Genomic DNA, 27,743 nt, shown 5'->3' with positions numbered 1-27,743 from the left:
ACAAACCGAGCATCCAAAGTAACAGGTGAGATGGCTGCAGGTGTTGGAGGTCTTTATTGAGATTATAGCACAGATACACTTCTATAGTTACCTTTCCACTTTTATACGATAGTTAGAAATGCTTGCTACAGTGCACATATAATTTAGTAACCGAGAGGATCCCAAACTTAACTGCAGTTCAAATAAATAAATAACCTAGTGTTTAAGGTTTATATTTTAAAAAGTAAAAGGAACTGTACAATATGAAAATATAACAATACATAAACATTAGAATCTAAAGTTTTGTAGAAATAAAACTGCAGTTTCCCCATACATAAACAGTGCAAGAAATAAAATTCAGATAAGCTTCTGAACTGGGAATTCAAACAATTTAATTCTTAAATTATCATGCAGACATAGCATTTTAAGCCATGCTGGTTTCTATTATAGCATTAATGGTATCCCTTTTACTTGAAAAACTGATAGCCATTAAGCTCACTGTGACAGCTGCTGCCAATCCACTCTCTTCTACAGTACATTATACACAGAGGTATTCTGTTGCATTCAAAAAGTAAAATATTACATGTTTCTACAGCAAAAAAAATTTTTCCAATATTTTACTTTTTTCCCCTCCAACATGTTAGCTTGTTCAAAACAATGTCACATAGTAAAAACAGCAACATTTCCCCCAGTTTAGATGAAAAGAAAGAAAAGTACTCACACTAAATAATGGACCATAATCAAGATGTGGTTACTGCCTACTCACCTTTAAAGTTCAAAATTTTATTACTAAAAAAGTTGAAACTGTGGAGCTGTTATAAGGTTTGTCCTCTTGTTGAGAAGCGATGAATATAATAAATCTGAAAAAACAGTGGAAGTAATTTATCTTTCGTGTGTGTGTGTGTGGAAGTAGTTACATACAGCTTGATTAAAGTGGTGCTTAACTGAAGTTTCTGTATAAAATTCTCTTTGAGGCAAAGACCAAGGAATGCAATTAATACCAAACTGTAAACACGTCATTCATGTTACTTTGAGTGCACATCGACAACGTAAGAGTTCTCCTCATAGACTTTGGCAACAAGACTACAATAGGTCACAGCAGCATGAGTTCACATGGAAGACTGAAAGCACTGCAAAAGAATATACTAAAAAACACCAAGACCTCCGAAAAACCAGAAAAATCTGTGACAAGTGCCCCTCCTCTTGCTATGACACTCTCCTGCTCAACTGCTGCTCTCTCAATGCCTAATTATTATTACTTTGTTTTTACAGTTCCGTAGTCTCGGGTGTCTGTGCTTTAGCTGCATAGGTTGCCGTTGTTTGCACTCTAGCCATTGTAGGTCCAAAGGGTTACAGTTCTGTCTGCAGAAGAGGACAAGAAGGAAAGATCTTGCGTATGCCACCTGCACTGAATAACTTTGTCCTTGTGCTCTCCTACCACCATAAGAGGAAGCTGCTTCGTGAGGTCCCCTATGGCAAAGGAAGAGAAATCCTTAGTCATTTCATGAATTTATATCCCAGCTCTTTGCATTTTTGGTGGTTTTGGTTTTTTCTGTTTGTTTAGTAAGCTTACACAGGTATTTCGCCTTATGAAACATACTTGATCCCTCCTCTCTCGCTCACACGCAGAGTGCTCCAGTGTTTTGCTTTTTAGGCATTACTGGACATAGTACAACTTCAAAAACCAGATAGTCACAGTTTTTAAATAACATGATTAAAATTTAACAGTCCAAAGAAAATCAAGTCTATTAGATATACACAGTATCTTCTCTTAACTCCTCACAATAAAAATAAGCATTATTATTACACCTTTTTTTTTAAAGAGTAAATTTTATGAATGCTGCCTGAAAGCAATGGCCATCTTATCAGGCAACAGTGTTAATTAGTTCTTCTATCATAATCAGACCCCTCTCCCCAAACAAGATTAATTCACAGCCTACATTCTCAGCAACACAATCGGCCAAATGCGAACAGACAAAATCATATTTATACATATTTCAAACCCTTGAAAGCTCTATTTTTTCCCCTTTTAAACTAAAACCTGATTTTTGAACCAAGTTGTCTTATAACTTCAATACTAAAAGCACCAAACTGAAAATGAACCTAGTATCCTTTTTAGCATGTTACCTTGCAAGTCTGTCACTTTTATTTTCATATCATATGATCCAGTGAGCAAGTAGTGTGCCCCCGGAGAGAAGCGAACAGAACGGACATCGCTGGAATGAGGATGATAGCTCTGCACCATTCGTCCTCCTCGAATATCATACAACATACAGCTGGAGTCCTCTTGTCCTGTAGCCAGGAGACGACCGCTAGGATCAACAGCTACTGAGGCTACAGCACTTCCTATGAGAGATAACACACCTCAACAACACACACATATTATACTTATGTACATTTGTACAAATAGCCAACTTTAAAAAAAAACACAAAAATATACATTGTGTAAGAATATAAAGTGCTGGCCTTAAATTTAATAAAAATACTTAGCTACTGTTACCTTAAAATAAACATTTTTATGTTCTAGCACTTAAGAGTCTGAAGCCATAGGTCCCACCAGAATGTGACCTATAACAGCAAAGCCACTGTTAAAGCTGTGCAAGAAAAATATCTGTTTCAGACACAGGAAAGAAAGTCACTCTACAAAATAATGTAGAATAATGCAAGGAATTGTGCCCTCTCTCCCCCTCCCAGTTCTAATCTATCACCCCCCAAAGGTTTCAAGAAACAAATCTGAACCCAAGTGCTTCTTAAGAATCCTTTTGCAGATTCCTATAGAGTTTGTTGATGACTTGCAAAAATGGCTGCTCCTTTCCGCCCCGTCTTTTGATTATGAAACAGTTATTTTGTGTATTGTTTTATTTTAATGTACTTGGAAGTGCCTTTGAAAAAAAAAAATAAAAAAATCATAAGACAAAAAACTAGCCAACTTTTGAAAGGAAATGTTACTTTAAAAAAAAAAAAAAACCACAACCCAAAACACACAGGTAAAGATATCCTCACAACTTATTTAAGGTATGCCTCCATTCCGTGCTTCAAAAAACCCCTTACATTCACTCTATACTACTTAGACATCTTCAGAAAATATTTTCATGCAAGGATGATGAGAAGCATGGGAGCCATTCTTACCTGTTCCATGAAACGTTGTTCCCACAACTCGAACACAGCTTGGCACTCTCAGATCCCAGAATCTTACAGTCTTGTCTTGGGATCCAGATGCAATCATCCAGCCGCTCCAGGTATAAAGTGCTAAAATATGACCTGTGAACAAGACAATTTCTTCATTTGAATAACTATCATTAATCAAAAAATGAAATATTACAGTTCTGATTATATTTTTGCATTCAGGGATTTAACAGTTCCTATGGAAAAACTGCACGTCGCATGATCTAAAATGCCAGCAATGTAAGGCAATACCCAGCTTTGCATCTCCCCTGGAATGAAGCATGCACTCTCTCCATTGAATTAACAGCCAATGTATTTAAAAACAAACACCTTCGCCCAAATACCTCAAGAGCAATTTGAAGAAGGAAAAAAAAAAAAAGTCTTGCTAGAAAGAAGAACCCAAAGACATCAAAAAAAAAAAACCAAACCAACAACTTTATTAGAATGTAATACAGACTTAAAAAGCGAGAGAGAGAAGCAAGACCACACGTACCAGTGTGGCCACTGAGAGCATGCAGGCCTTGTCCTCGCTGACAGTCTGTTGTGTAAATATTACAGTCCCCTGCTCCAGCACTTATTAAAATAGCACCACCACTTTCTGGGCCTTCCATAAAAGCAAGGTCTCTGATTGTCCCGTCGTGCATGCTGAATTCCAAATCTGGCCCTAAAATAATTTAAAATTCAAGGAACAAAATGAGGCATACTTTATCACTGTTACTCCTGCAATCTTTCAAGCAGCTACAGTGGCAACAGAATATTTTAGGTAAGGGCGGGTATTCCACCAAGTATCAACATTGTTGTGTACTTTCCATAGAACACACTATTTTGGTTACTACAGTTCAAATAAAATCTCCAAGAATCTATTTTTATTGAGTGTTGCTTGAGCTTCCTACAGTTCCTAAAGCTTTGCCAAAAGGTACCTGGACCTTCTCCACAGCCAATTCCAGCCAAGGTTTACAGAGTATATTTATTTTTTCTGTAAGCTATGGTAAACGAAAAAGGCTTTCTCTGCCAGGAGGGAAGGATCATTGGGAACACGGAACTACACAGGCCAAGGTAGCCTAAGTTCAAACCAGAAAATATAGAGCCATATTCAGTGTATTGATTAGAAGGGTTGGGCATGGAAAATTGCATTTGCTGGGAAAGAAGCCATAGACTTCTAAGATGGGAGAGAAGGTGACAGAACTAGGCAAGAAAAAGGGGAACTGCAAATAAATTCCTACTGATAGTCAAGAACTAGAGTTGGGTAAAAACTAGAGTTGGGTTGGTTTACCATATCTGGGGAAAAAAAAACAACAAAACAAACAAAACCCATAAAAACAACCCCAAACCAAAAAACAGGAGACAGCATAGTAAGAGAGTCTTGCAAAACAAAACCCAAATGCAAACAAACAAAAAACCCAACCCAAACAAAACCCTAAAGATGATCCCCAACCCCTCAGTGGCTCTTTACTGAACAGAAACTACCGTGATAGTGAAAAGGAAAAGAGACTAAGTTAATCAAAGTATTAGAATCAAAATAACAAACCCTATTAACTACATAATCAATGTGATTTGAGTGGTTTTGCCAAATATTAGACAAATAATTGAAAATAAATTCTTTAAACTAATAACACACACATTACCTGTTGCATTACAAGTTTCTGCATTAAAAGGCAGTACTTTCACATATTTATCATTAGAACCAGTAGCTAACAGCTGTCCACAGGGACTCCAGGCTACACAGTAGATTGATCCTTTATGATGCTTGTTCCTTTTGAAACGAACTACAGGTTGTTTAGGAGTATTATAAGCACTGAAAAAAAAAAAAAAGAAAAATATCCATTTTCCTTTTATTTGTAAGGAAAACAATGTATTCTAAAATGAAAATACTGTTTTTCTATTATTTTACTTAACATTAAATATGTATGACTGTTTGCATTGAAACATACATGTGATCTAAGACAAAACAAAATGAGCTTCTTTGCCCATTTTCTGTTTTTCCTCATCTTCCCGTTGTATTTGTGACTGGACATGCAAAAAGAACTTGCATACTCCCTTCAACTATAAAGGGTTAATACAGATAAAATAGCAATTACTGGCAACATACATTAAGAACTTATCCCTGGAGTTCTAAACCAGTGGGGTTTTTCTCTAGTCCCTTCATACTGCAACACCTTGATCCTGTGGCTGCTTTTGACCAGGCCTGAGTTCAATTGAGGCAACAGTAGCCCACGAAAGCTCCTAAGGCGCACACTGTCTGTGGCAGCACCCAGTGCAGCTGTCAGGACTAGAGGCTGGGTCTGGGACTAAACTATTGCACTGCAGATTGGAAAATCCAGATTCCTGAATGAAGAAAGCCGCCTTTCTGTGTAAGCTCCGCATATGCACACAGGAAGGCATTTCTCTTCCAGTTCCCTACCCACTAGACAGAATTCTTAACTGGGGATTGTGTTTGGTATGACTGCGTATGACTGTGCTCCATATACTTGTGTTTGGGTTGCTGTTGTGCCTCATAGTACTGTAACAATAAAAATTGAGGCCTGCTGTTTTATCCAAAATGTTGCTGTCTATGCCATCCTTGCTGTCAGAATTAGTGGGACTCATCAAGCATTTAAAGTGGTTAAAAGATCAAGAAAAATGCTTCTGTGTTAATCCCAGCTGGGAAGACAGAGAAAAAATGTTGCCTTAAGTCAAGTACTATCTCCTTATTGGCCATTAAATAAAAATAAATAACAAAGAAGTACAACAAAATAAAAAACTCATACATGTTCATCATTATGAGCTGTGCGTTAGGTATTATTTGTTGAATAAAGTTACTCTCAAAGCTCCACTCATCTATTAGAAAATCTAATACAGCAGTCTGTGCAAGAAAGACACGGTCACAATTACACGCTAATGCAGGAATCTTCACAGCGTCTAAACATACCATACATTCTTAGTTCTGAAACCAGATCAGCTTTACACATGGCTGAAATAAAAGGAACAGTCCCATTGATGTACATTTACTCTATTTCAATTGATGAATTTCATATCATGTTATTTCTCTGTTCCCGCAAGAGGAAGCAGTCAAGTACTTAAGTATTGCTGTATCCAACTCATCAACATTCACTCCAGTAACATCAACAACAGAAATGCAACAAATTAAACTGCTATTGAAAAATTCAGAAACCATACTGTAAATACTTGAACAGAAGAGGCAGAGAGAAAAAACAGCAGACAAACATCTACATCTGTTTAAAACCTTTTGAGATAAACATGGCTTTAGTAAAGAATTCTAAAATAAATCTACACGGAAGCTAATTTTATTTTGTTGCCAGAGAGGAAATCCATGACAGATTAGCCTAAATCAGGACTACCATTCAACACACACCACGGAGCTTCCTGAATGGCCCAACGCCTTATATCACACTCAAGAGTTTGGATTCACAGCATTTATTCAGAGCTGGAGGCAGCAGCTGAGAATCACTGACTTCGTCACCACATGGCAGCACCCACCCAGCACAGAGACCACCTGCTGCCAGTCAACTGCGTGGAAGCACCGTGATTATCTGAGCAACATCCGCAGAATTGTAATGTGTATCTATCGGTGTTTAATCTCAAATATGTGAAAAAAAGCACACTATTATACCTTTAGAAAAAGGGAAAAAAAACCACCAAAACCAAGCTATTGTGAATCATACATCACTTTGAAGAACAATTTTAAAAACTTTAAAAAAATCCCAACAAAACTTTGATGTACAATTAAACAACTGCTGTTTACCAGATACTCTACACAACTATAGCTTTATGAAAAACATGAAAAATTTTGAATGTGTGTCTACACTCAGGCTGTTACAAAGATTAGAATATCTTTAAGATACTGTAATCTCTCTGCTGACTTGTAAATCCCATGATGAAGTGTTTTTGACAGACTATAAGCATAGTAAAAAAATAATAAGGGGAAGAAATACAAGTTTAGAATTAATGAAATCTCAGTATTCCTTTCATATCCAGATGCACTATGTCACTTGTCGCAGATCGTGCACTGTAACTAGAGATTAAGGCTGCAGAGTCGATCTAACTTTTCATAATGGTTAGAGCACATTGTGCGAGAACAGAGTCAGTCAATAAGGAGGGGTCCATTCCACTGAAAATGCTTTGCCTTGTTTACCAATCAAGAGGAGGTTGCCTGGGCTTCAAGCCCAGCAAGCCGGCTTGCATTGGCTATCAGAGAAATCACCTCTTTGTTTGTTTCACACATTGCCACTAAGTATTTTGGAACTAAACTTCAAAGGCTACCTTACTGATGATATTTAAGGAAGAAAAAAACCCAAGTCGGACTACTTTTTGAACACTTTGGAAGGCTGAACATGAGTCCTAAACAGGGAAGGTGTCCCAGATAAAGTCACTGTGCACATTTGTAGCTCCTTCTGAGACCGTGGAGTTTGAGATGCCTGCACTTCCCACCTATTCCAAGAAAATCATGTAACTGGAGCAGAGACAAGGAAATGGTTATTGAGATGGCAATATTTATTTCCAAATGAAAACAGATTTTTCCCCTTCCATAAAAAAAAAAATAAAAAAATCATAGAATCGTAGAATGATTAGAATTGGAAGGGATCTTAAAGATCATCTCGTTCCATCCCTGCTGCCATTGGCAGGGACACTTCCCACTAGACCAGGTTTCTCAAAGCCCCATCCAATGGGTGAAAACAAAACAGCAAGACTAGGTGCACAGCAAACCACAAATAGCGCTCTTCATGTCAAGGAATCAAAGTATGAGGAAAACAATGTTTATAGTAACAGCGGGCCAACAGACATGCTCTGGCAAATTTCGCTGTAAAAGTTGAAGATTTTATTGCTCTCTCTACTGTCAAGTCTGTCCTCCTGCCAGAAACTGCATTTCATGAAGCCCAACTTTTGCTGGCTTGGGAACTGACACATGCTGTCTCCCACTTTTATAGCTGGAATATCAAAACCAGAAGCCATCACAGTAAACACAGAAAAGCCCCTGCTGAAACAAAAATAACACTTTTGTAACAAAAAGTGTAGTATTGTGACAATGCATCTTGCCAGTAAAGGAAGAGAGCAAAAAAGTAGCCCACAAATATGCAAATCCTTCAGTAGATCATCTTATTTTTGTTTGGCAGTTCAGATTTCTAAGGAAAGCGTTGCACTATTTACAAGAACAAAAGAAAGGTATGAAATGTACAGGTATCAGTAGCTACAGGAGAAAGAACTGCTATCATTCGGAAAAAAGAAATGATTATACAAGCTTTCTTACCTTGGGTCAATTACATCTGGGTAGGCACACACTCTCAAAGTTTTGGAGTTGGAGCCAACAGCATATAAACTCCCACTGGGATGAAAGGCTACAGCTCTGACAGCTTGTGTGTCTTCTAGAGTATTAATACAAATGAACTGCTTTTTTGATTTGTCATCCTGTGTAGAGGGGTAACAGTCAAATTAGGTTATTCATCATAAAACTGGACAGTTTAAAATGGACTTGACTTTTGCAGTATAATGTAAAACTTTTGTACCAAAGTATTAATAAATAGCAGCACCAGATTAAACTATTCAAACTACAGGTTTGTACATCAGTGTCTACTCCAGTGTTAAGGAATAGCATACTTCAAAAAGTTCTTTTCTTCAACTCACTCATACAGCTAACATTAGATTAACATTTCTCATTCTTCCCCCAGGCTTCCAACAGCTTTTGTTCTTCTAAACAGCCCATCTCAAAAGCATGATGTTACAGTTTATTTCTGTGTAAACACATTTGAACTGTGTGAAACTTGTAAGGGGAGCAAAGCTGCATTTTTACTGAAAACAGTGCAAATCATAAACACAGTTTATAACACAAAGATAATACTAAACATAAAAATCAGCTTTTCACCCTGTAGATAACACAAAGTTATCATTAAATTATACTAAGCTTTATTACATCATCCTCCACACAACTTCATCACCACTTTTCTAAAATTTTTATTTTTAATTATCTGATGCAGAAACTTTGGAATACACATTGAAAGTTATTTCCCTAAAGTCATATCATACTGACGAGTCCAACAATCAAAGTTTCAACCTGGAAAACACAAACAATTGCTGTAAAAGACAGCCCGTTGGAAGCTGTGTTGTACGAGGAGAAGCTGAGAGAACTGGGACTGTTTGGCCTTGAGATCAGAAGGGCATTTCAGGGAGTGTGTAAATCTCATCAGTGTATATAAATACCTGAGAAGAGGAGTAAAGAAGATTGAGCAAAACTCTTATCAGTGGTATCCAGAGAAAGGACAAGAGGCAATGGACACAAATTGAAATGCAGGAAATTCCATTTAAACTTTTTTTGTTGTTTTAAAAACACTATGAGGGTGGTCAGACGTGGGATCAGGTTGTCCACAGAGGTTGTGGAGTCTCCATCCTTGAAGATGCTCAAAACCCAACTGGACCCAGCCCTAAACAACCTGCTCTTATTGACCCTTCTCTGAGCAGTGGGTTTGGACTCAGTCTCCAGACATCCCTTCCAATCTCAATCATTCTGTGATTCTGTAGGTACTGCATCAACCATGCATTCATTCTAAATATCTATTTACAATGAGAGGATGCCACGTACACAGAATTAAATATTGAATCTTCTGAAAAAAAAAAAAAAAAAGAAGCTGTAAAGGACAATAAGAAAACTCACCTCATCGCTTCTTGTCCTAGTTAAATTCCCTGAAGAGTCTTCCAACTGTGGCTGAGTGACAGCATGTTCTGATACACTGCTTTGATTTGGTGAAGAGTTTAAGTTCACAGGACAGAAAAAACAAGAGCAGGGACAGATTTGTTTATAAGTATTTTCTGGGCTAAAGTTAGAGTTTCAGTCATACTCAGGACTGACTAATTTATGTGGACAAGTGTTATGTGTGTCTGATTCTTTATCCTTAAACTGTAATTTTTACATGAGGTTACTGATTTTGCAGCAAGTCCAGGCATTGAATTAGTTAAATATATTTGTTTTCATTCCATAACATACATATACCCATATACGTACACATACACATGGAAAAAAGGCTGTTGCTTTCAGTTCAGCACTACCTTTAAGTAACAGAAGAAATCCAATTCCCACTCTACTCTGCCTCTCTCTCCATCTAGTTTGGATTTTATGAAAAAGCTTTCAGAAACTTAGTGAAACACAAAATACGCAAGAATTATACATATAAGAAGGAATAAAAAGTCTGAAATTAAAAATAAACATAAAATGTAAACCATAACAAATGACCACTATTTTTCATGCGTACTGTCAAAAAAATTATTTTTATAATCCCTATAAAAATATATAGAAAACACTGATCATGAGCTAAATATCCCTATTCAATGAAAAAAATCATTTGATAACAAAAAATAAATACAAACAGCTATTCCCACATGCTAAGAGAAGGACATTTCTGGTGCTGAACAGTATCATATAACTTACATTTGATTCCCCAGTACAGGTGACTCTTCAGGAAAGGGTATCTGATTAGCTGATCCACGCTTCCGAGGAGTGCTTGTATTCACATTTTGGCTATCAGTTGCTATCCTCTGACTAGCATCTGAAGGTGTTGATGTAACATTACTTGCTGGATTGGTAGATGCGTTCCCTTTGCTCCCGTTACATTGCTGGCTAAGCGTTTGTACATCATTTCCAAGACTGTCCATACCCATATTTAATTCTCCTAGCTTCTGGATAGATCTAGTAACAAATGACCCAAGGAAAAAAGAAAAAAACAAACCAGGTTATTATGAGAACTTGAGGAGGGACAGGAGAGGGTGGAGGGAGAAGCAACGAACCCCCCTAACCTGTTAAGAAACTGTTCAGTAAGATTCTGTTGCTGGTCAGCTCCATCTTCCTGATTTACACCTCCTTCCAACAACATCTGCTGGTACAACTGCCGTTGTTGCTCTTTCTGTTCTAAGTGCTGCTGGTAACGTAGTCTTTGTCTGTAATATTCTTGAAACTGCTCAGTTGAATCCCGAAGCTAAAAGGAAATGAGGATTACTGATGAAAATTAAATAGTTAATTGTGGTATTTAACCTAAATATTCACTTTCTGGTTTGTTATTTCAATACAGGCATCAAAAGGCCAGCAGATTCTCCTCTGAGGAACAACGCTTTTGTTCTTCCCTAAATTCCCCAGATAGGAAATCACTGCCAGTCTGTGCTATTCACTGTTGAAGTAGTTCTGCTGTAATTCAGAAGGAGAGTCCTCTTTCCTACAAACCTTCCAAAGTATTACTTAAGATCAAAACAAATAGGCGATTGGAAACTGAAAATAGAAATTAGAAAACAATCTAAGCTACGTGCCAAATTCCAAGTCATATTTTCACTACAAATTTAGTATTTTCTGCCACATTGGCACCTCCTTGCCATCAGTATGCAGAGCCAATTTACCTCTCCCAACCTTGAAGTGGTCTATTCAAGTGTTACATCTTACTTTAGAAATTGGTGCCTTGTTCTAACTTCACTTTCTAGTCCAAACACAAATACCTGAGCTTCCTTTCTCATAGTCTCCTCCCTTTTACATACTGTCTTTAGCTTCCCACACTGCCAGCTCCCCAGGACTGGGGGAGAATGCAGACTGCCTTCTGCATTCCCCAATCCTTGCTTTCTCACTGAGCCGCTAGTTCCAAACGCTACCATCATAAAACCGTTGAGAACAAATTAAAAATGAACAAACAAAAACACCCTACAGAAAACAGAAAGCACTTTAGTCCAAGGCCAAAATATCAACACTGGCGTGCCATGCATTTTCTAACAAAAAAAGCCTTAAGTGCATATTTACCAACTAGTAGGGAAAAAATATAGTAAATGCAAAAAAACCTGGTGGTTTCTGTTTGTTTTTGAAGTAACATCTTTGTCATCTAGTGACTCTAAGTTGTATAAGGACATTCTGATAACTTTGCATTAGTTCAGAGGATCTTTAACTATGAGCCTTTGAATTTCTTCAAAATAAGAATTATTTCCATTATGCTTTTGTGTTCTCTGACACAAGAATTTCTTGTTTTATAACAGATTTCCTAGTGCTGTTGCATTTGTAAAAAGTCTACCACCCTAGGTTTCCCGAGACGAATACCTGTAATTTGAAAACTCTGAAGTTATCTTCAGAAGTCTAGAAAGCATTCATTCTCTGTATTTCAAATACGTGAACTATTCCCCAGTCATTGTGTTATAATCCTTCTAAGCAACAGGCATATTCTTATCTATACTTCTTTCCATGACTGATACTTGTTTGTTCCAGTTGGGTTCAATCCTTTGATCCTGTTTGGGTCTGATCATTTGATTGGATTCTGTGTCATTACTATCCAAGCTAACACCTAAACCTAAAATATGTTTCCCAGGTGCTCTAGTCTATAAACTGGCTTCTAACTCAGTCTATCCAGGAACAAAGCAAAAATACAGCTATGAAAAGAAACTTAAAGGAATTTCTTACTCGCACAGGTATACACATGTATCACTATGATGTGGGAAAAAACCAAGGTGAAATTGGTGACTGGGTACTACATTCTTTTCTAATTGTGTGTAACAGCCTGGCCAACATCTTCACCCACAGCACAGTATCTACTGTCTTCATTCTCTCATGTAAATACTGCATCTGGTTTTTTGCCTTTAGAAGCCTGCTCTGTTATATGTCTGGCTAAGCTTTTTCCTCCCTCCCCTTATTGCCCATGTGCATACATAACAGTGTTGCAGTAGAGAAGTTACTCAAAGTCCTGCAGGGGAGTGAAGTCCTCAGATTTGGAGGACTTTGTTAATCCTCCAATAGGCCCCATTGCCTCACTGAAGTATCCAGAGCCTACAAGAATGTAGCCCTGTCAAGGCTAGACTGGTTTTCAGTGCCGTATAGGTGTCATAAGCCCAGACAAAGTTTACTTAAGAAAAATCAAACTGGAGTCTGCAAACAAAACAGGCTGCATACTCAATGGCTATTCATCGTTACTGAATTAATAGATAGATATGTAAAACTGTGGAAAGAGGACAGAATGTGTAACTGCTTTCATAGTTCCCTACTGAACTATTATTTAACTTTCCCCACATTGCTGTTAAGGAGAAAATATTGGGCAGGGGGGGAAAGATAGTCAAGGCACAAGCCTTCAAAGATGAATCCAAAAGAGGTTATGTTATTGGATTCTGAATAGCAAAGATACATTTACTAGGGAATTATCCAATTTTAATTTCTCTGTGTTCTAGATAGAAAACTATGTAAGATGACCTATGAAACTTGGTGTTAACACCAAAAATTGCAGGCTACATGCCAGATTCCTTGCTAAAACATTAAGAGGATTCTTAAGCATTGTTTAATCTAACACTGGCTTTGAGTACTGCAAAGCTTTTTTTTTTTTTTTAAGATATACTCAACAGTTCAGCAACGCTGCTGATGTGAGAAGGCACACTAATCAGCTGCATTACAGACTCAGATGACAGCAGAACTTTATACAACAGAAAAAAGAGAGTAGTTTCTTATATAAGACGCAATGTGGTATTTTCACTACAGTAAAAACAAGATTCAAAGCCACCATTGTCATGCATTAAGTTCTCAACACAAAGGCAAATCATTATGAAGTGATCAGAATACAGCTCAAAGAGCCTCATTATTTTTAAACAAACAACCACTACCTCATTTTTTTCTTGTTTGGCTGATCCCTGACTCTGTGCTCCATTAACTGGTTCATTCTCTGGAACTGAACTCTGGCACAAATTCTCACTGCCGATGGGATGCTGTGGCTCCACGGGAGTATCACTTCGTGCAGCAACATGGAAGAAAAGAGAAGCTTAATTGAGAAAAATTAAGAGTAGAAAATCCCCTATTAAGTAGAGAAAGACAACATTCTAGTGTAAAATCTGATAACATAAGTATGCAAACTTCTTAAGTCACATAAGACTGAAGATATTGCTTAGGAAAAAATGCCACTTGCAATAGGTTACACTAAACAAACCCCCTAACAAAGAAATAGCAGTCAGTGCTAGACAGACAGTGCTTTGTCCCCACATTTTCCAAAAACCTTACCACCATGGGATATCCAAATTCCATGGTTTCTATCCCTACACTGGAATTACACACCCTTTAACTAGCAAGTTATTCAAGATCCCCTGTTTTCAAAGCAATTATGCACATGGAACGTATCAGATTTACTGTGTGACTAATTTCTTCTATAATCACTACCACTATCGATGTAAATTTAAACTATACTTACATCCATCAGCTTGGACATTTCTGGAAATGCTACATAGAAAAATGTTTATATCAGTTTTGCTATTCTTGTATCATGTAAGTATTTCTGCCTGAAACTCCTTCCAAAATGCTTTAGCATTCAGTAAGTGTGCAGAACACATTAAAAGCCTTGGATTCCCATCTTCAGTTTTGTCAACTTACAAAGTCCTCTTTACTCAGTGACTTGGAGCAAAGATCTTTAAGGAGTTGTTTTGAACTTTTTGAGTATAACAACATAAGTAACTTAGCTAAGTAAAAGATGAGTAATTGCTTGCTGAATACAACTTATAAAAGAAATACTGTATTTCTGTCATGTGCAAGAGGAAGCAAGGGCCAGATACACATGAAGTTCAGCTTCCGCTCTTGCAAATACTGCCATTTAAGTTGAACATTTATTCTGAAGCTGGTTTTTTTCCCCTCAAATATGTAATGTCTTCTTGAAAACTACAGGTCTGGTGCCCTAACTTAATTCTAACCCTCAAGAGGTATATCATTTAACGAAAAAGAAAGTTAAGATCTATCAACTTCACTTAGCATTACATGTAAGTGCCTACACAAAGTAAAACTGCATCAATTTATCACTTTATTTAGCCTACAAGATAAACAGTTATTTGTGCAGAATTATTCCAGTACACTGAAATTGAAAAAGGAAACAAAAAACTTTCCAGAATCAGTTTTAATGTTGGTCCCCAGTCTACACAAATGAATGTTAAAGTTTGTGCATACAGGGAAGTAAAATTAGAAGATTCACAGTTTATTAGCATCTTCAGGAAGTACACTTTTTAAAAATGGAACTCAAAAGATACTTCTGTAGGACTTAAGCTATCCACAAACTCCAATTGTGAAGAGGCTGGTAAAACCAAAGATTTAAAGTGGGTCATTTAGAATCAAATGAAATAACTCCTTTCAAGATAAGGATTTAGAAAATGCATTAAGACACACATCAGTGCAAAAATCTCCATTATTATTGGTGAACTGACATCAGAATGATTATATTTGTTTCCCTTTTATTGAGTTTAGTTACAGCTGCTCTTTATCTTAACAGAAGATACAAAATATTGCTGTAAGGCAGAACTAACAGACAATGTCACCAACTGTGGCCAGGACTTGGAACACCACAGCTCTGAAAGTGTCCTCTGCTGGCCAGTGCACCCAAGTGCAGTGCTAGTTACCCACCCGGTTCTTTAAGTGCCAAAAAAGCTGGCAGCTGCTATCCAGAGACATACACATAACATTTAAAAAGGAGCAGAACTGCTGATCAAAATAAAGGCCAAGAAAAAACACTATGATAAGCTCTTAATTGAAAGTACCATTCCTCCTGTATACCAGCACTTTTCTCTCAGAAGGTAAAAAGCACAAAGTTTTGATACAGGCTTTAGTTCTTAAGGAATGCAGTCAGTCAGTTTTGCAGCCTACATTTCATTAAAAGAAGTTATTAATAGCATTCACCACTATCATAACCCAACTATCTTCATGTCCAATATAAAAAACATAATACATTCATCAGCCTTATTCAGATTTGGTTTGGAAAATGGTAAAGTAAATATTTAAGCTGAACTACTATTGTTAAGTGATAGAGGAATGCTACAACAATGGCATATAGTTATTCCCACTGACTTCATTTGGAATATTTCTATATGTAAGTTTTTGAACTATACTTAATCATTTAGTGTCAGGACCAAAACTTACAGACACCTGAGGACAGAATGGGATGGGAAAAGAACATGGAGTTATAGCTACTCCACAACCACAGTTTATTTATCTGGAATTAAAGAATTCAGTAATACTCAATGTAAGTCTTAGACTCCGTTACACAATCAGAGCATATTTGTGCTCTGCACTGGGTTTTCGACTTTTACAAAAGTCCAGACTGAATCCATAAGGCTCAAGACCAAACAAACATGAAAATTCACTTTGATCATAGAAGTGAAAGGAAGAAAACTCCTTGTATACAGAGTTTTAATTACAAGAGAATTTAAACAATCAAATTATGTTTCCATGTTACAATTATGTTCAAAGTTACAGTGCAGGTAAGAACCCAGTAAGATAAAGTGCAACATAAGCCAAGGTAAAAATAAAGCTACAGTTGCACTCACCGCTCAGGTGACTCTTCAAAAATGCTGTGACACTCGGTATTCTCAAGCATGAGACTTCGGCTGAGATTCTGTACTCCTGGGTAATGGAAGTTAGCAAAGGAGTGCGACATCGGAGAAGTTTTGGTCCCAAGGTCTGTGACTCGCTTATCGTGATTCGTTAATCCACATGACAGCCCATCTAAGGCAGGGTTTAAGGAGCGGGTCATGTAAGCATCCGCTGACTGAGGCCTTCTCATTGGGGATGATGGATGAGGAGAAAGTTTGCTGATAAGAGGTGTCAGAAGATCAGCATACGCAGCTTTTGTAGGCTTGAGGAGTTTATCAACATGAATATTAAGCATCTTTTGTTCAAAAGCACAAGAAAAAACAGTAGCTGGCAGATTCTGCAGCCATGATAATAAGCTAAGGTCCAAGTCATCACACCCATTCCCACACAAGAGATCAATGCCCAGCAATACTTCACTCTCTGTGATTTCTTCTCCTGTTGCTTTACTCTGACAGAATTCCACACAACATTCATAAAGCAATCCCTTCATTACAAGCTGAAATAAGCGGTTGTTACTCGCTTTGAAGCCAGCCTCGCTCAGTTTCCTATCGGCAGGAATAAACTCTGCCACCATGACACAGGCTTCTTCAAAGCAGTGAACCCGCGCAGTGCTGGGATTCCAGTCCTTGAATTCCGCGTGGTTGGTCAAGCGAGGCAGCGTCAGCAGCAAGCAGAGTTTACTGTAGTCTTCCTTAGAGGGACAATATTCTTCCAGCGCATGTAGGCACTGTACAGCCTCTCGCATTGTAAATTCCAGCTGCAGAAATATTAACATTAACAGAGCAGTTTGTAGTACATATGTTTCCACAATAAAACAGTTAGCTGAAGAAGAACAGGTAGTAGCAGAATGTCTCCGCTGTCTTTCCTTTATTACTATTACTGTTTATATTTTAAATAAAAGGGCATACCATATAGAGTCCACAATTGCCGATGCAAATGTAGTTAACAACAGAGCCAAATTTCTGGATGCTCTGACTTCCTGAAATCGCCCTCAGTCCCACTTTCTACATATCTATGAAACTTTTCATGTCACTGCAGGTTTGATAGGCCTAAAACTTTAGAATTGTAGCTAAACAGCTGCAATTGTATCGGAGCACAAAAGGCTACTTCCATTCTCAAACCCAACTGAATTTTTTTTTGCTTTTTTCATGTCTATGAAAAGCTATTGGCGTAAGTTATAAAAGCCTTGTAGATTTCTCCAGTTTCCAGTGATTAGCAACTTCAAGTTGTCTTTTATATTGAGATTTTCTGTTCTTCAGTCAAAAGTGTTAAAAAAAGTTCAAAAAGTTCTCAAAAGAGAAAACCAAATAAATAGAAGGCTTAAGTGCAAAGCTTGTTGACAGCTAAAAGCCAAGAACCATGTTAAAGACACGCAACTTGGCATTTTTAGCTACAAAGATTGAAAAAAATAATAAAACCCCCCACTTACCCATGCTACCTAGCTTCTGCTCAATACAGCAGCCTTTCATCTACAACATGCCAACACATAAGGTTACATCCAAAACAAAAAATAAAGGACATAAATCTGATTTTTTTTCTCTACTGCTGTCTAGTAACAGATTGAGTGATTGGAGGAATAGTACACCTTCCCTTTACAACTATAAATGAAGACTTACTTTTAGCTTTCTCTACACTTACAAGAGAAGACTCTGCAGTACAATGTATGTGTAATGGGACAGAGAGTAAAAATCAATTCAGTTTGGAAAACGAAATCAATTGTCTTAACACTACTGGTATTCTTAAACTCATAACATTTATGTTAGAAATTTGGTATTCATGTATTATCAACATAAATGAAAAAGTATAATTAATTTCATAATCCGCACACCTTCTTTCTCAGTTTGAGTTAATGTCTCTTTCTATATTGAAAACCTAATGTGCTGTTTGCACATTTAACTGAATCTGTCCTTTGTGAACACATCTGTTCCCTCCAATGAAACAACTGTATCCTTTCTCTCTAAAGGCAACAGAGATAAAGTTTAAGATAAATTCAAATCGGAATCTTTCACCTGCTCCTAATTATGACAATAAATTTCCGTGATTCTGAGGCTTGCTTCAGAACTCCTGAAAAAGAGAGCCCTGTACTTTAGCACAACGGCATAAAGTAAATCTCAGGATCAGGACCACAAACAGCATACGGTCACTGACCTACGCTGCCAAGTTTCAAGCAACCTTTGAATACACAATTCTACTTGAAACTTGGGAGCCACAGTCATTTCCAAAAGATACCAATTATTTTTTCCATTGCTGATGAAACCATTTGGTAATAGCCAAAATTTGTGTATTCAGCGCTGGGAGATTCCATGTTGCCTTTAATCCGAATATCTCAATAGGCTTCTCAGCAACAAAAAAATTCCCAAAACAGAGGCAATTCTTACATGCTGAGGCTCATCTTCTGCTGACATCGCATTGTTTACACATAAGGCTTCCAAGAACTTCTGCTTCATTATAATGTAACGAAACCTGCAGGTGAGAAGTGAAATAGTATACATCTTGATACAGAGCTAAATGTTCTTTTAAAAATAAGCACCTTATTTTACAGCTAATTTTTGAGTTAGGCATGGAAAACAGAATTACAAGGAACTCTGACTTAAATTTTAACAAATTGGTAACAAAAAAACTTATTTTATCAGGAAAGGTCTTTTTCCATTATTGCTTTCAGAAATATTACATTTAAAATATTAGAAGGCCAATACGAAAAAAGTATAGCAATCATACTAATTTCTTCAATAGAAATATGACAGAGCAGCCAAATATAAAAACATGCACCACATTCCTAAAGTGTATGACAAATGAAAACTCATTACAGATTGTGTGTACATATTTTTCATAGTTTAAGTTAAAAAAACCACATGCATATACTGTAGGAACAGTATGCAGGTTAGAAAAAAACAAAAACTAAGGTAAAAAACTTAGAACTACTGCTTTCATACACAACTTAGAAATTCATGTATTTTCCACAGCTCAAAAAACTGGACTCTGACATACATTCCCTTTTACCTTTTCTTGTCGAATTTTTCCATACATTCAAGAGGCTGAATAAACTGAAGAACCTCATCCCACTGACCGTCAAGAATCAATTGCCTAGTAAAAGGAAGAATCACTGCTTTAATTTCACTGGACAAGAACATCCTTCTTTTTAAGCAAGCAGCTCATTCAAAAACACAATAGTCATTTAAATATACAACAGGTGATCAGCCTGCTTTGAAAAGTTAATGCTTTGCACAGGTGCCAAGATAACTGTCTGATGTGACTAGTAACAAGCAAGTCTGAAAATCCAAGCTCTTTCTCAATATTTTATAGAAATAACTGCATACAAGGACAAGTATTAATTTTTTTAAGGACACATCAAAAAGGACAAAATAGTACTTTGTTTCCTGCTTTAACAGTAATTCTTATTTTAAAAAATCTTACTGGAAGAATACAAATAAATATATTGATTCAATGAATACATCCTCAGGAATGAAAGCAAACTTAAAAATGAGTTAACTGTAAAAATACTGCTGGGCCTATTTTATAAGGGGAGGAAGGGAAAAACTCCCTTATTAAGAACATGAAAGGAACAGCTTGGCAGGAACTATGCCAGCACCAGAGCTCCAGCTCCAAGACCAGTGGGCTAGGCTGCACAGGTGCCTTAGTTCAATTTCTTCATGCCCTCATATCACACAGAGTTCTCTGTAAAAGGCCCAGATCTACAAGGAAGGAGAGAGTTTCTCATTAGAGGAATACTCCAACTAAGCTAAGAATGAAAATAAAAAACAGGATTAATAACTGCAATCTTTCTCTAATTCTTCTTTCATTTTATTCCAATATCCATAATGTTAGACAAAATGGAAGCCAGGTGAGAAATCTTGTTCAGTGATAAAATACATTTTTTAATGTTTTAAGACCAGTTGGAAAAGTTATTTTCTCATGCTTCTACAAAGTTATTAAGTACCTTTGGCATGAAATAGGAAACAGCAACGCTAAAAAACTGGTGTGCATCTACAGCGACTCTTTTTAATAATTTTGAGGGCAATATGATGAATGGTAAATCACACCAACTCTCACACCCTGATGATAGCAGAGACTCCTTTCATATTGTTAACTTTAACAGAGATCTAGTTATTACTTTGAAATGCAGGTAATATTTCCTGGGGAAAAGCTTTATAAACCACTCCACTCCTAGATCTTAGCACTAGGATATTGTCAAAATATTTTATTTATTTTAGAAGTCAATGAACTCCATATTCAGTTCCATGTGACATGGTAAGCAGATAATAACAGATCACTGCTGCCAACAGAAGATCTTGCTCTTCCATCCTATTCCTGCATGTGTGCTTCCCCGACCTACCCTGCACTCACACCGGCACTCGTTAAGACTCTTTCCCACCTCAATTCATTAGCATGCCAGAAAAATAACCAAGTTAAAATAAATGAAGCAAACAAAAAAATCTAACTCTAAACCCATGTTGATGATGCCTAGCCAGTTACTTCAAGCGGCTCACAGGAGGAGGTCATTAACACTGAGCTGGACCACAGAATTGGGATCAGGAAGAAGCAGAATAGAAAGAAGGCATAACACCTCCTGTTTAGTGGCACAGGGTTGCCCACAGAATCACAGTCCAATTGTATGTTTTCATACACATGGTATTTAAGCACCAGAGAAAGACATCCTACCTTAGAAAAAGCATGTCATCTGAAAACAGGCCATTAATGACCCCACTTTCTTTCTCAAGTGCCAACATACTGATATGAAGTTTTCTTGAGTTCAGAAAATCTAGTATTAGTTTAATTATTTCAGCTTCTTTAACATTCACCGTTTCTTCAGCCGTCATGATGGCAGCCTGAAAGGGAAGAGAGAATTTTAGCTATTATCAATATCTTATTTTATGCTTGGTTAACAAATGTTGGCTACTAAAAAAACCTAAAAATACAGTTTTACAAGACAAATTATAATATTACTAAAAATTAATTAGACAGGATCAGGAAACTCATTTTAAGAGGCTTATTATGAAGCCACAATTAAGACCTAACAATGCATCTGCACCTTTTTTATTTCTGTCCTATGCATATATAGGGGCCCAAATAAACAAATCTATCAAGAAATCAATCCTCCTGCAGTGTGAAAATATTGTGCTTACTAAGTCTGCAAAATGTAAAATTTTCCTTTCTGAAATGCAAACAGTGAAGTTCAAAGAGCATAAAAATGAGCCAGTTACTATGTCATTATCTAGAGAACTTACATATGAACTTAAACGTTTCTAACACATATAAAAAGCACAGCACACTAAAAATACAGTTTCCTCCTACTCCATTTTTGAAGTCGTGTATGGCAATTAAGTCAAGGCTTTGTCATTCTTCCTTTATAAGGACACCTATATCTGTCTATATGCTATATGAAGCCTCTCAAAGCTGCAAACCCAAGGTAGCCTCCACCAGTTTGACCACTGACTGCCAGAGTCCCACCTGCCTCCAGCTGTCTGTTCCTGGCCTTTCCTCACTTGTGTCACTGGGTCAGCTTTTCCAGCATCTCAGGTGTTGAAGCGGCTACACGGTCTAACGAGCCCTCCAGCCAGCAGGAAGAAGATGCAGCTGGGGCAGTGACAGGCCAAGGCCCTGGCTGCCAGCAGTCAGCTTGTTTAAAGCTCCCATGGATACAACGTCCAAGCTCCTCTGCAACACAATTCCTTCAAGGACATCAAAGTTGTAGCATGTACTTCTCTTAGGAAACTTAAAATAAATCCTGCTTCTGGCTAAGTCTTGCATGTTTCCTGAAGCCTGACTTAAAGTAAAAGCTGTTCTACTTTTTTTATTATTTTTTTGTTGTTGTTGGTTTTTGTTTTTGTTTTGTTTGTTTTTGTTTTTTTAAAACCTTAAAAAAGACTTTACTGCTGTAGCTCCCAAGTTGATCTGCTGAAAACTACCTGGGGATACAGGGAGAAACCCTATAACACAGCCAAGCCACGTAGCACTGCCTCATCAGGAGCTCTTTAAAAAAGGCTAGTAGCTACAAGACTACAATTTCACATCAGGAAAAATTCAATTTAAGCCCATGTTTCTGCAGAAAGGGGTGGTCCCTCTTCTCACCTCTGCACTCATCCACATGTCCCCAGTCACTTCATGGCACCTGCAATGGAGCTGTATGGTCAGCCAGACCTCTCCTCTGACTTTCATTCACCCCATGGACAGAGGGGCACTAATGCTGACACAAGGAACTGACAGAGCTTTGCTTCCTGGCAGTAGCAAAGCCTTAACCTGATTTAAATTGACTATGAGAGTGCACCAAAGAACAAAGAAGTCAGTATCATCATCAGGCGGTGATATCCCAAGGAACAAGGAGAGATGGTAGAATAACAGTGATCAGAAAAAAGACCATACAAAGCAAGCTGTTCACAGCAGTAAGTTATAGTTACCCCAGCTGCTCCCCCTTTTGAATTTAATTCAAAATACTTCTTAATTCCCTCAGGCAACCATTTACTTATGTGGAAATGTAACAACTACGATGCTAGAAGACAACCAACTGTGGGTAACGCAGCTCTGAAGACAAGCTGAAGAGATGATGCAGCCTCCAGATACCTTGGCCTTGGAAAACTGGAGTCCATAAGCCAGTTACCTGTCTCGGGATACACAGAAACTGGCAATAAGAAGTCAAAGGACAGATATAAAGAATTTGAATAATCAAACAAGACACTCATGAAGTTACTTAACGAGAAATTGATTATTTACCAGAGAAGAGGGGAAGAGACAAACACTGTAGTGAAACTTCTTACTGTTCATCATAAACCACTGCAAATGAACTTGAGAGGATACAAAAATTCAGGCATTTTTAAGAGGGGGTTTTGTACTACACTGTCTAAATCCCCAAGTCTTCTGTTGTCCCCACAGTTTTATGCCAACTCTTTTCCAACTAAGTTTTTTTCCAGAATGTTTGACTAGAAAAGCATTCGATTACAGCAGCATAGTTTATTTTGGAACAAGAGACCTAATTGTGCCAGATGAAATGGCCTAACTTCTTTTTAAAAATGGCTGGGTTTAATTCTCATTTTAGTCACAGAAAACTCAAATCACCAAGTACTTTGATGGGTCTCAAGACAGACACACCCAGAGCCCAGGAGCCCACTTTCAGCTAATCAAGTCAAAGCAAAAAAAACCAACAAACCAAGACAAAAAAAACAATCGGCTTGCAGAAAGCTTTGCTGCAGAACGAAAGCAGATAGACGCTCAAATCCAAACTCAGGACTTCTACAAAGATGCTTTTTCCTTACACATTAGCATTATTTCAACTTCCCCTTTTGGCAACTGGATATGGATTTTTGCTCCTGGAGAAAAATTCAACCCTACCCTTATACACAAAAGGGAAAAAAAAAATCAGCACAAATCTAAACAGAGTTTAGTATTAACATCTTAATTCCCAACCTCACCTAATGCATTTGCATTTCTCTTTTATTATGCTTTATGGCACTTGTGGGTTTTATACAAATTAAACTGACTCCCTTGCCAAAAGACAAAGTAAAACTTAAGCAAAGCTATATTGAGACTCCCCATCAGAGAACTACTAGAAAAATTTAGACTACCTTTGAAGAAAGGAACATGAAGTCCAGCTTTCTTTTCAACTGGATCTACTGGACTCAAGTGTAAACAGGAAACCACCCCTACATAGCCTCAAGATTGTCTTAAAATTAATTATTTGTATATTCTATTGATGGAAAAATGAGCATAATACTCAGTACTTCGGTTAAGAGTAAAACTACATTAAGTAAAATCCAGCATCTGCAAGGAGAAGTTGTCTTCCATTTTCCATTGTAGTTTTAAAAAAACCAGCTTTGTCCTAAACATAAAAGCCTTTGCCAATTCTAACACTTAACTTCACGTACTTTATGTTGCCCACATAAATCAGTATAAAGGACAATTGGCACCCTCCATGTTTGATATGAGACTAGCAACAGCACTTTTGGGGTCCTACTAAGAAAAATATAATATCCAAACACAGTTTGGATACTGAACTTCTGAAGAAGACTTGAAGTACACAGATAAGCTCATACATTAACAATATTTTGAAAATCTTTAGTGTGCATTTGCTCCCAGAGCAAAACTCCCATTGCACAAATAGCTAGAAAAGAACAGTAAACTTACTAGAGGAGATTTTTCACCTAATTGATAGTTTTGTAGGCTGATGAGCTCAGACTTCTCTTACAAGCATTATGCTGTCAAAATAATAAGCAGCACTATAACACTATCATGAAATTATAAATATACATAGGCTTACACATCATCTTCTATGAAATATATCAGTTTTTCTGACATTCACTGGCATGTCTGTGTATGTGTATAAATCAAAATAATAATAATTAAAAAGCAAAGAACAGCAGGGAAACTCAAGATTAGCGCTCAAGCTGCATCTTCGGTCCATCCCACCCTATTGCTTCCTGCCAGCACATATGGCACATAACGTCACAATCTGATCAGCTCAAGCACTAATACTCAAAAATGATTGAAGCACAGCATTAGCTTGAGTTATAAATGAAAGTAAATGAGTATTAGAGCACAACATTTCAGGTGCCTTCTACCAACCAGGTTTTTGCTACAACCTTTTTATCTTACCCAGTCTTTTCAGTACAGCACTTTTCCACACCTGTCCTCCCTCCTTCTTCATCCTGTTCACTCCCCCTTATCATCTTCCCTAGTCTCGAATTTAGATTTCTTTTCCTCCTAATAAATCTACATCAAGAAAAAAAAGCAACTTCTTGCCACAAACCTGGCACATATTTTCTCTGTAGCTTCAATAGACAAGATGTCCTTTAAACATCTTTGCAACAGAGACTACCTACTCCTAAATTCTCCAGAGAGAGGTTTCACTCTTGTTCTGATCTTAGTCATGTTCTAAGAACATGTCAACAGCAGGAATCCTCTCATGGTGTTACAAGCATACAAAACAATTCTTTAAAAAAAAAAAAAAGAAAAAAAAAGAGAAGAAATACGCTCTTATGCATATAAATATACTATTTTAGTATTTTAGGAAAATATTGATAAAGTAGAAGTGAAATTTAAGTAGTATTTCTCTTTAAGTTACCTCCCTTAGAAGAAATTTAAAATGCTTATGCATTCACCTAATAAAGTAAGGTTTAATATTCTGGAAGGCAAGTAAACAGGAATAATGCTTATTTTAGAATTTCACTATGTTATTTATCGTCTGAAATAGATAACTCACCAGTAGTATACAATATGCATTCACAAAACTAGGTAAGAAATATAAAATCTCTTATGACTCAGAAATACAACAAAGAAATATTATAGTTCAAATCTCAAGTGTCATACTGAGAAAGTGGTGATACATTTAAGGGGAGAAGCGATGCCTAATTAGAAGTCTTGGTTCTCTGACTTCAATGACAGCTGCAATGCATATCCATAACCTCAGCATCTTGGTGAGCTACGTCAGAGAAAAACTGAACATGAAGTAATACATATTTAAAAAGCTTGCTGTTTTGCATCAAGTTATTTCACCTTTTAATCCATCCCACAGTCACAGATGACTCTCGGGCCTGCCTAGAGGCCACTGCAGAGTTCTGCCTACGCAGACCCCACAGGGGACTCAGGGCCTGGTCAGTACCTAGTGGCTCCCTTTCTGATGTGCCCTCAATCACCTTCCAGTTATTCTGTACCAAAAGAACTTACAAAAAAAAAATAAAAAATCTATGGGCCAAATTTTTTATTATGATTGATTCCCACAACAGTTAGCACAACTCACTGACACCCGTTCACCCCTAAGAGATTGCATGATTTGTTATTTCAGATGAACTATATTGAATATATTAAGGCCTTAACAGAAAACCTTCACCAAACTTTTGTACATTTGAATACTGTGATTGAAACCTTTTTCTACTCCAACACACAGCAAATAAATATCCTCTTACATACTAGCCTTTTCTTCCTCACACGGATATTTTCACTGGCTTACCCTCTAGTAATCCATTTTTTCACCCTGCTTAGATCAGCTGTTGCTTTAGAGCCACCACAGTAATCCTTATCTCACCATGCTTTAGAGGTGACCGGCAGAGCTCTTTGCATTCATCAATCCCTGTTTCAACAGGCACACTCTTTACACAGAGCATTCTGCACCCTGAATGCCAAAAAAGGTGACATTAAATTATGCAGTACTTCCATACCAGAGAGAAAACAGAGCGCAGAAAAGTAAAAAAATCCAGACAAGTTACAGAGACTACGAGTGAATGCATTTTGAATAAAAAAACCCAAACCCAAACCAAACCAAAACCACACCTGCTCCAATTTTTTCTCTTTTTTTCTCTTCACGTGCGGCTCCACACGAAACCCACCTCCACGGGTGGCAGGCTCCAAAACAACCGCACCGATGAATTACCCGGCGCCCTGCCTGCACCTTGAATTAGCATTTCGGGAATGTCAGCTCGGCACCAGCGGCGCGACAGGGCCGCAGAGGAGGCGACGCTCCTTTGAAGCGGCCCCGCAGAGAGGGCACACCCCACGCCCGCCCCGGGCACTCACCGCACCGCACCGCGCCGGTGCCCGGCCCGCCCGCACCGCCCGCGGCCGCCGCAACAAAGGGACGGCGACGGTGCGGGTGTCGCCGCCGCGCCGATGCTCCCCTCGGCGGGGGCAGAAAGCGGCGGCCGCGGCCCCCGCGCAGCGCGGCCATGCCCGCACGCCAGAGACGGGGCGCGGAGATGGGCGGCCCCTCACGAAGGCGGCCCCGGTGTCGGCGAGGCCGCCGGCCAGCGCCCGCCTCACGGCGCGGCGGCAGCCCCAGCCCCGCCCGCCCCGGCCCCTCGCCCGCCGACACTTACCTGAGGGGCCCGGCGGCCCGTTAGCGCCGTCACCAGCGGGGCGTGAGGGGAAGATGGCGGCAGGCCTGGCTGCGCGGCGGGGCGGGCCCGGGCCCGGTGTCGGTGCGGGGGAGGGGGAATGTCTCGCTCCCGCTCCGCTCCGCGCTGCCGCTGCCACCCGCCCTCACCGCTGACTGCCCGGCGCCCCAGGACCCTCCCCTCCCCGCGCCGCGCCGGGGCGGGGTGCCCGCGCCGCTGCCTGAGTGGAAAGCGAAAGGAGGCGGGTCGGGGCCGGCCCGGCTGGGCGTCGCCCGCGCCGCGGGGGCGGGAGGGACAGATGGTGGCGGCAGCAGCAGCCGCCGCCGCGCTGGGGCGGGGTCCGCTTTGTTAGCGGCGGGGACCGGCAGCGCCCTGGGGCTGAGGTAACCGCGGGGGGTGGGTGTCTCTGCCTCGGTGGGATCCCCGGCGGCGAGCAGGGAGCGGCTCAGTGT

The 27,743-nt window shown here is 38.7% G+C and overlaps 1 protein-coding gene across 3 annotated transcripts; it reads right to left on the bottom strand.

Annotated features, from left to right (window-relative positions):
* Positions 1-36: 36 nt before the first annotated feature.
* Positions 37-26,091, bottom strand: WDR47 (WD repeat domain 47). Of its 3 annotated transcripts, XM_074151878.1 has the most exons (15): positions 25,981-26,091; positions 21,134-21,300; positions 19,475-19,558; positions 18,853-18,937; positions 16,429-17,231; positions 13,738-13,861; positions 10,924-11,102; positions 10,559-10,816; positions 9,788-9,863; positions 8,390-8,547; positions 4,770-4,939; positions 3,638-3,808; positions 3,109-3,240; positions 2,107-2,325; positions 37-1,449 (listed from the first exon to the last, which is right to left on the bottom strand). In XM_074151878.1, exons 2-15 carry the CDS (start codon positions 21,289-21,291, stop codon positions 1,307-1,309), a joined length of 2,760 nt encoding a protein of 919 aa, XP_074007979.1. In that variant the 5' UTR covers positions 21,292-21,300; positions 25,981-26,091; the 3' UTR covers positions 37-1,306. The 3 variants fall into 3 exon arrangements, with proteins under 3 accessions (XP_074007979.1, XP_074007978.1, XP_074007977.1); XM_074151877.1 differs by lacking the exon at positions 25,981-26,091 and having other exon boundaries at positions 21,134-21,294; XM_074151876.1 differs by lacking the exon at positions 25,981-26,091 and having other exon boundaries at positions 16,429-17,247; positions 18,848-18,937; positions 21,134-21,291.
* Positions 26,092-27,743: the final 1,652 nt, after the last annotated feature.

The sequence above is a fragment of the Numenius arquata genome, chromosome 8 (genome assembly GCF_964106895.1).
Source record: "Numenius arquata chromosome 8, bNumArq3.hap1.1, whole genome shotgun sequence".
NCBI lineage: Eukaryota > Metazoa > Chordata > Aves > Charadriiformes > Scolopacidae > Numenius > Numenius arquata.
This window is presented reverse-complemented; position numbering and strand designations above follow the sequence as displayed.

What these genes read in the sequence shown, in the direction of transcription:
- WDR47 (XM_074151876.1), bottom strand. Translation starts at nt 21,291, where the DNA reads ATGACGGCTGAAGAAACGGTGAATGTTAAAGAAGCTGAAATAATTAAA. An exon ending in CCTGTACTGGGGAATCAAAT is followed by an intron (nt 9,864 to 10,558) that starts GTAAGTTATATG and finishes AAATCAAAGCAG; the next exon opens with TGTATCAGAACATGCTGTCA. An exon ending in AAAAGTGACAGACTTGCAAG is followed by an intron (nt 1,450 to 2,106) that starts GTAACATGCTAA and finishes CCTTTGCCATAG; the next exon opens with GGGACCTCACGAAGCAGCTT.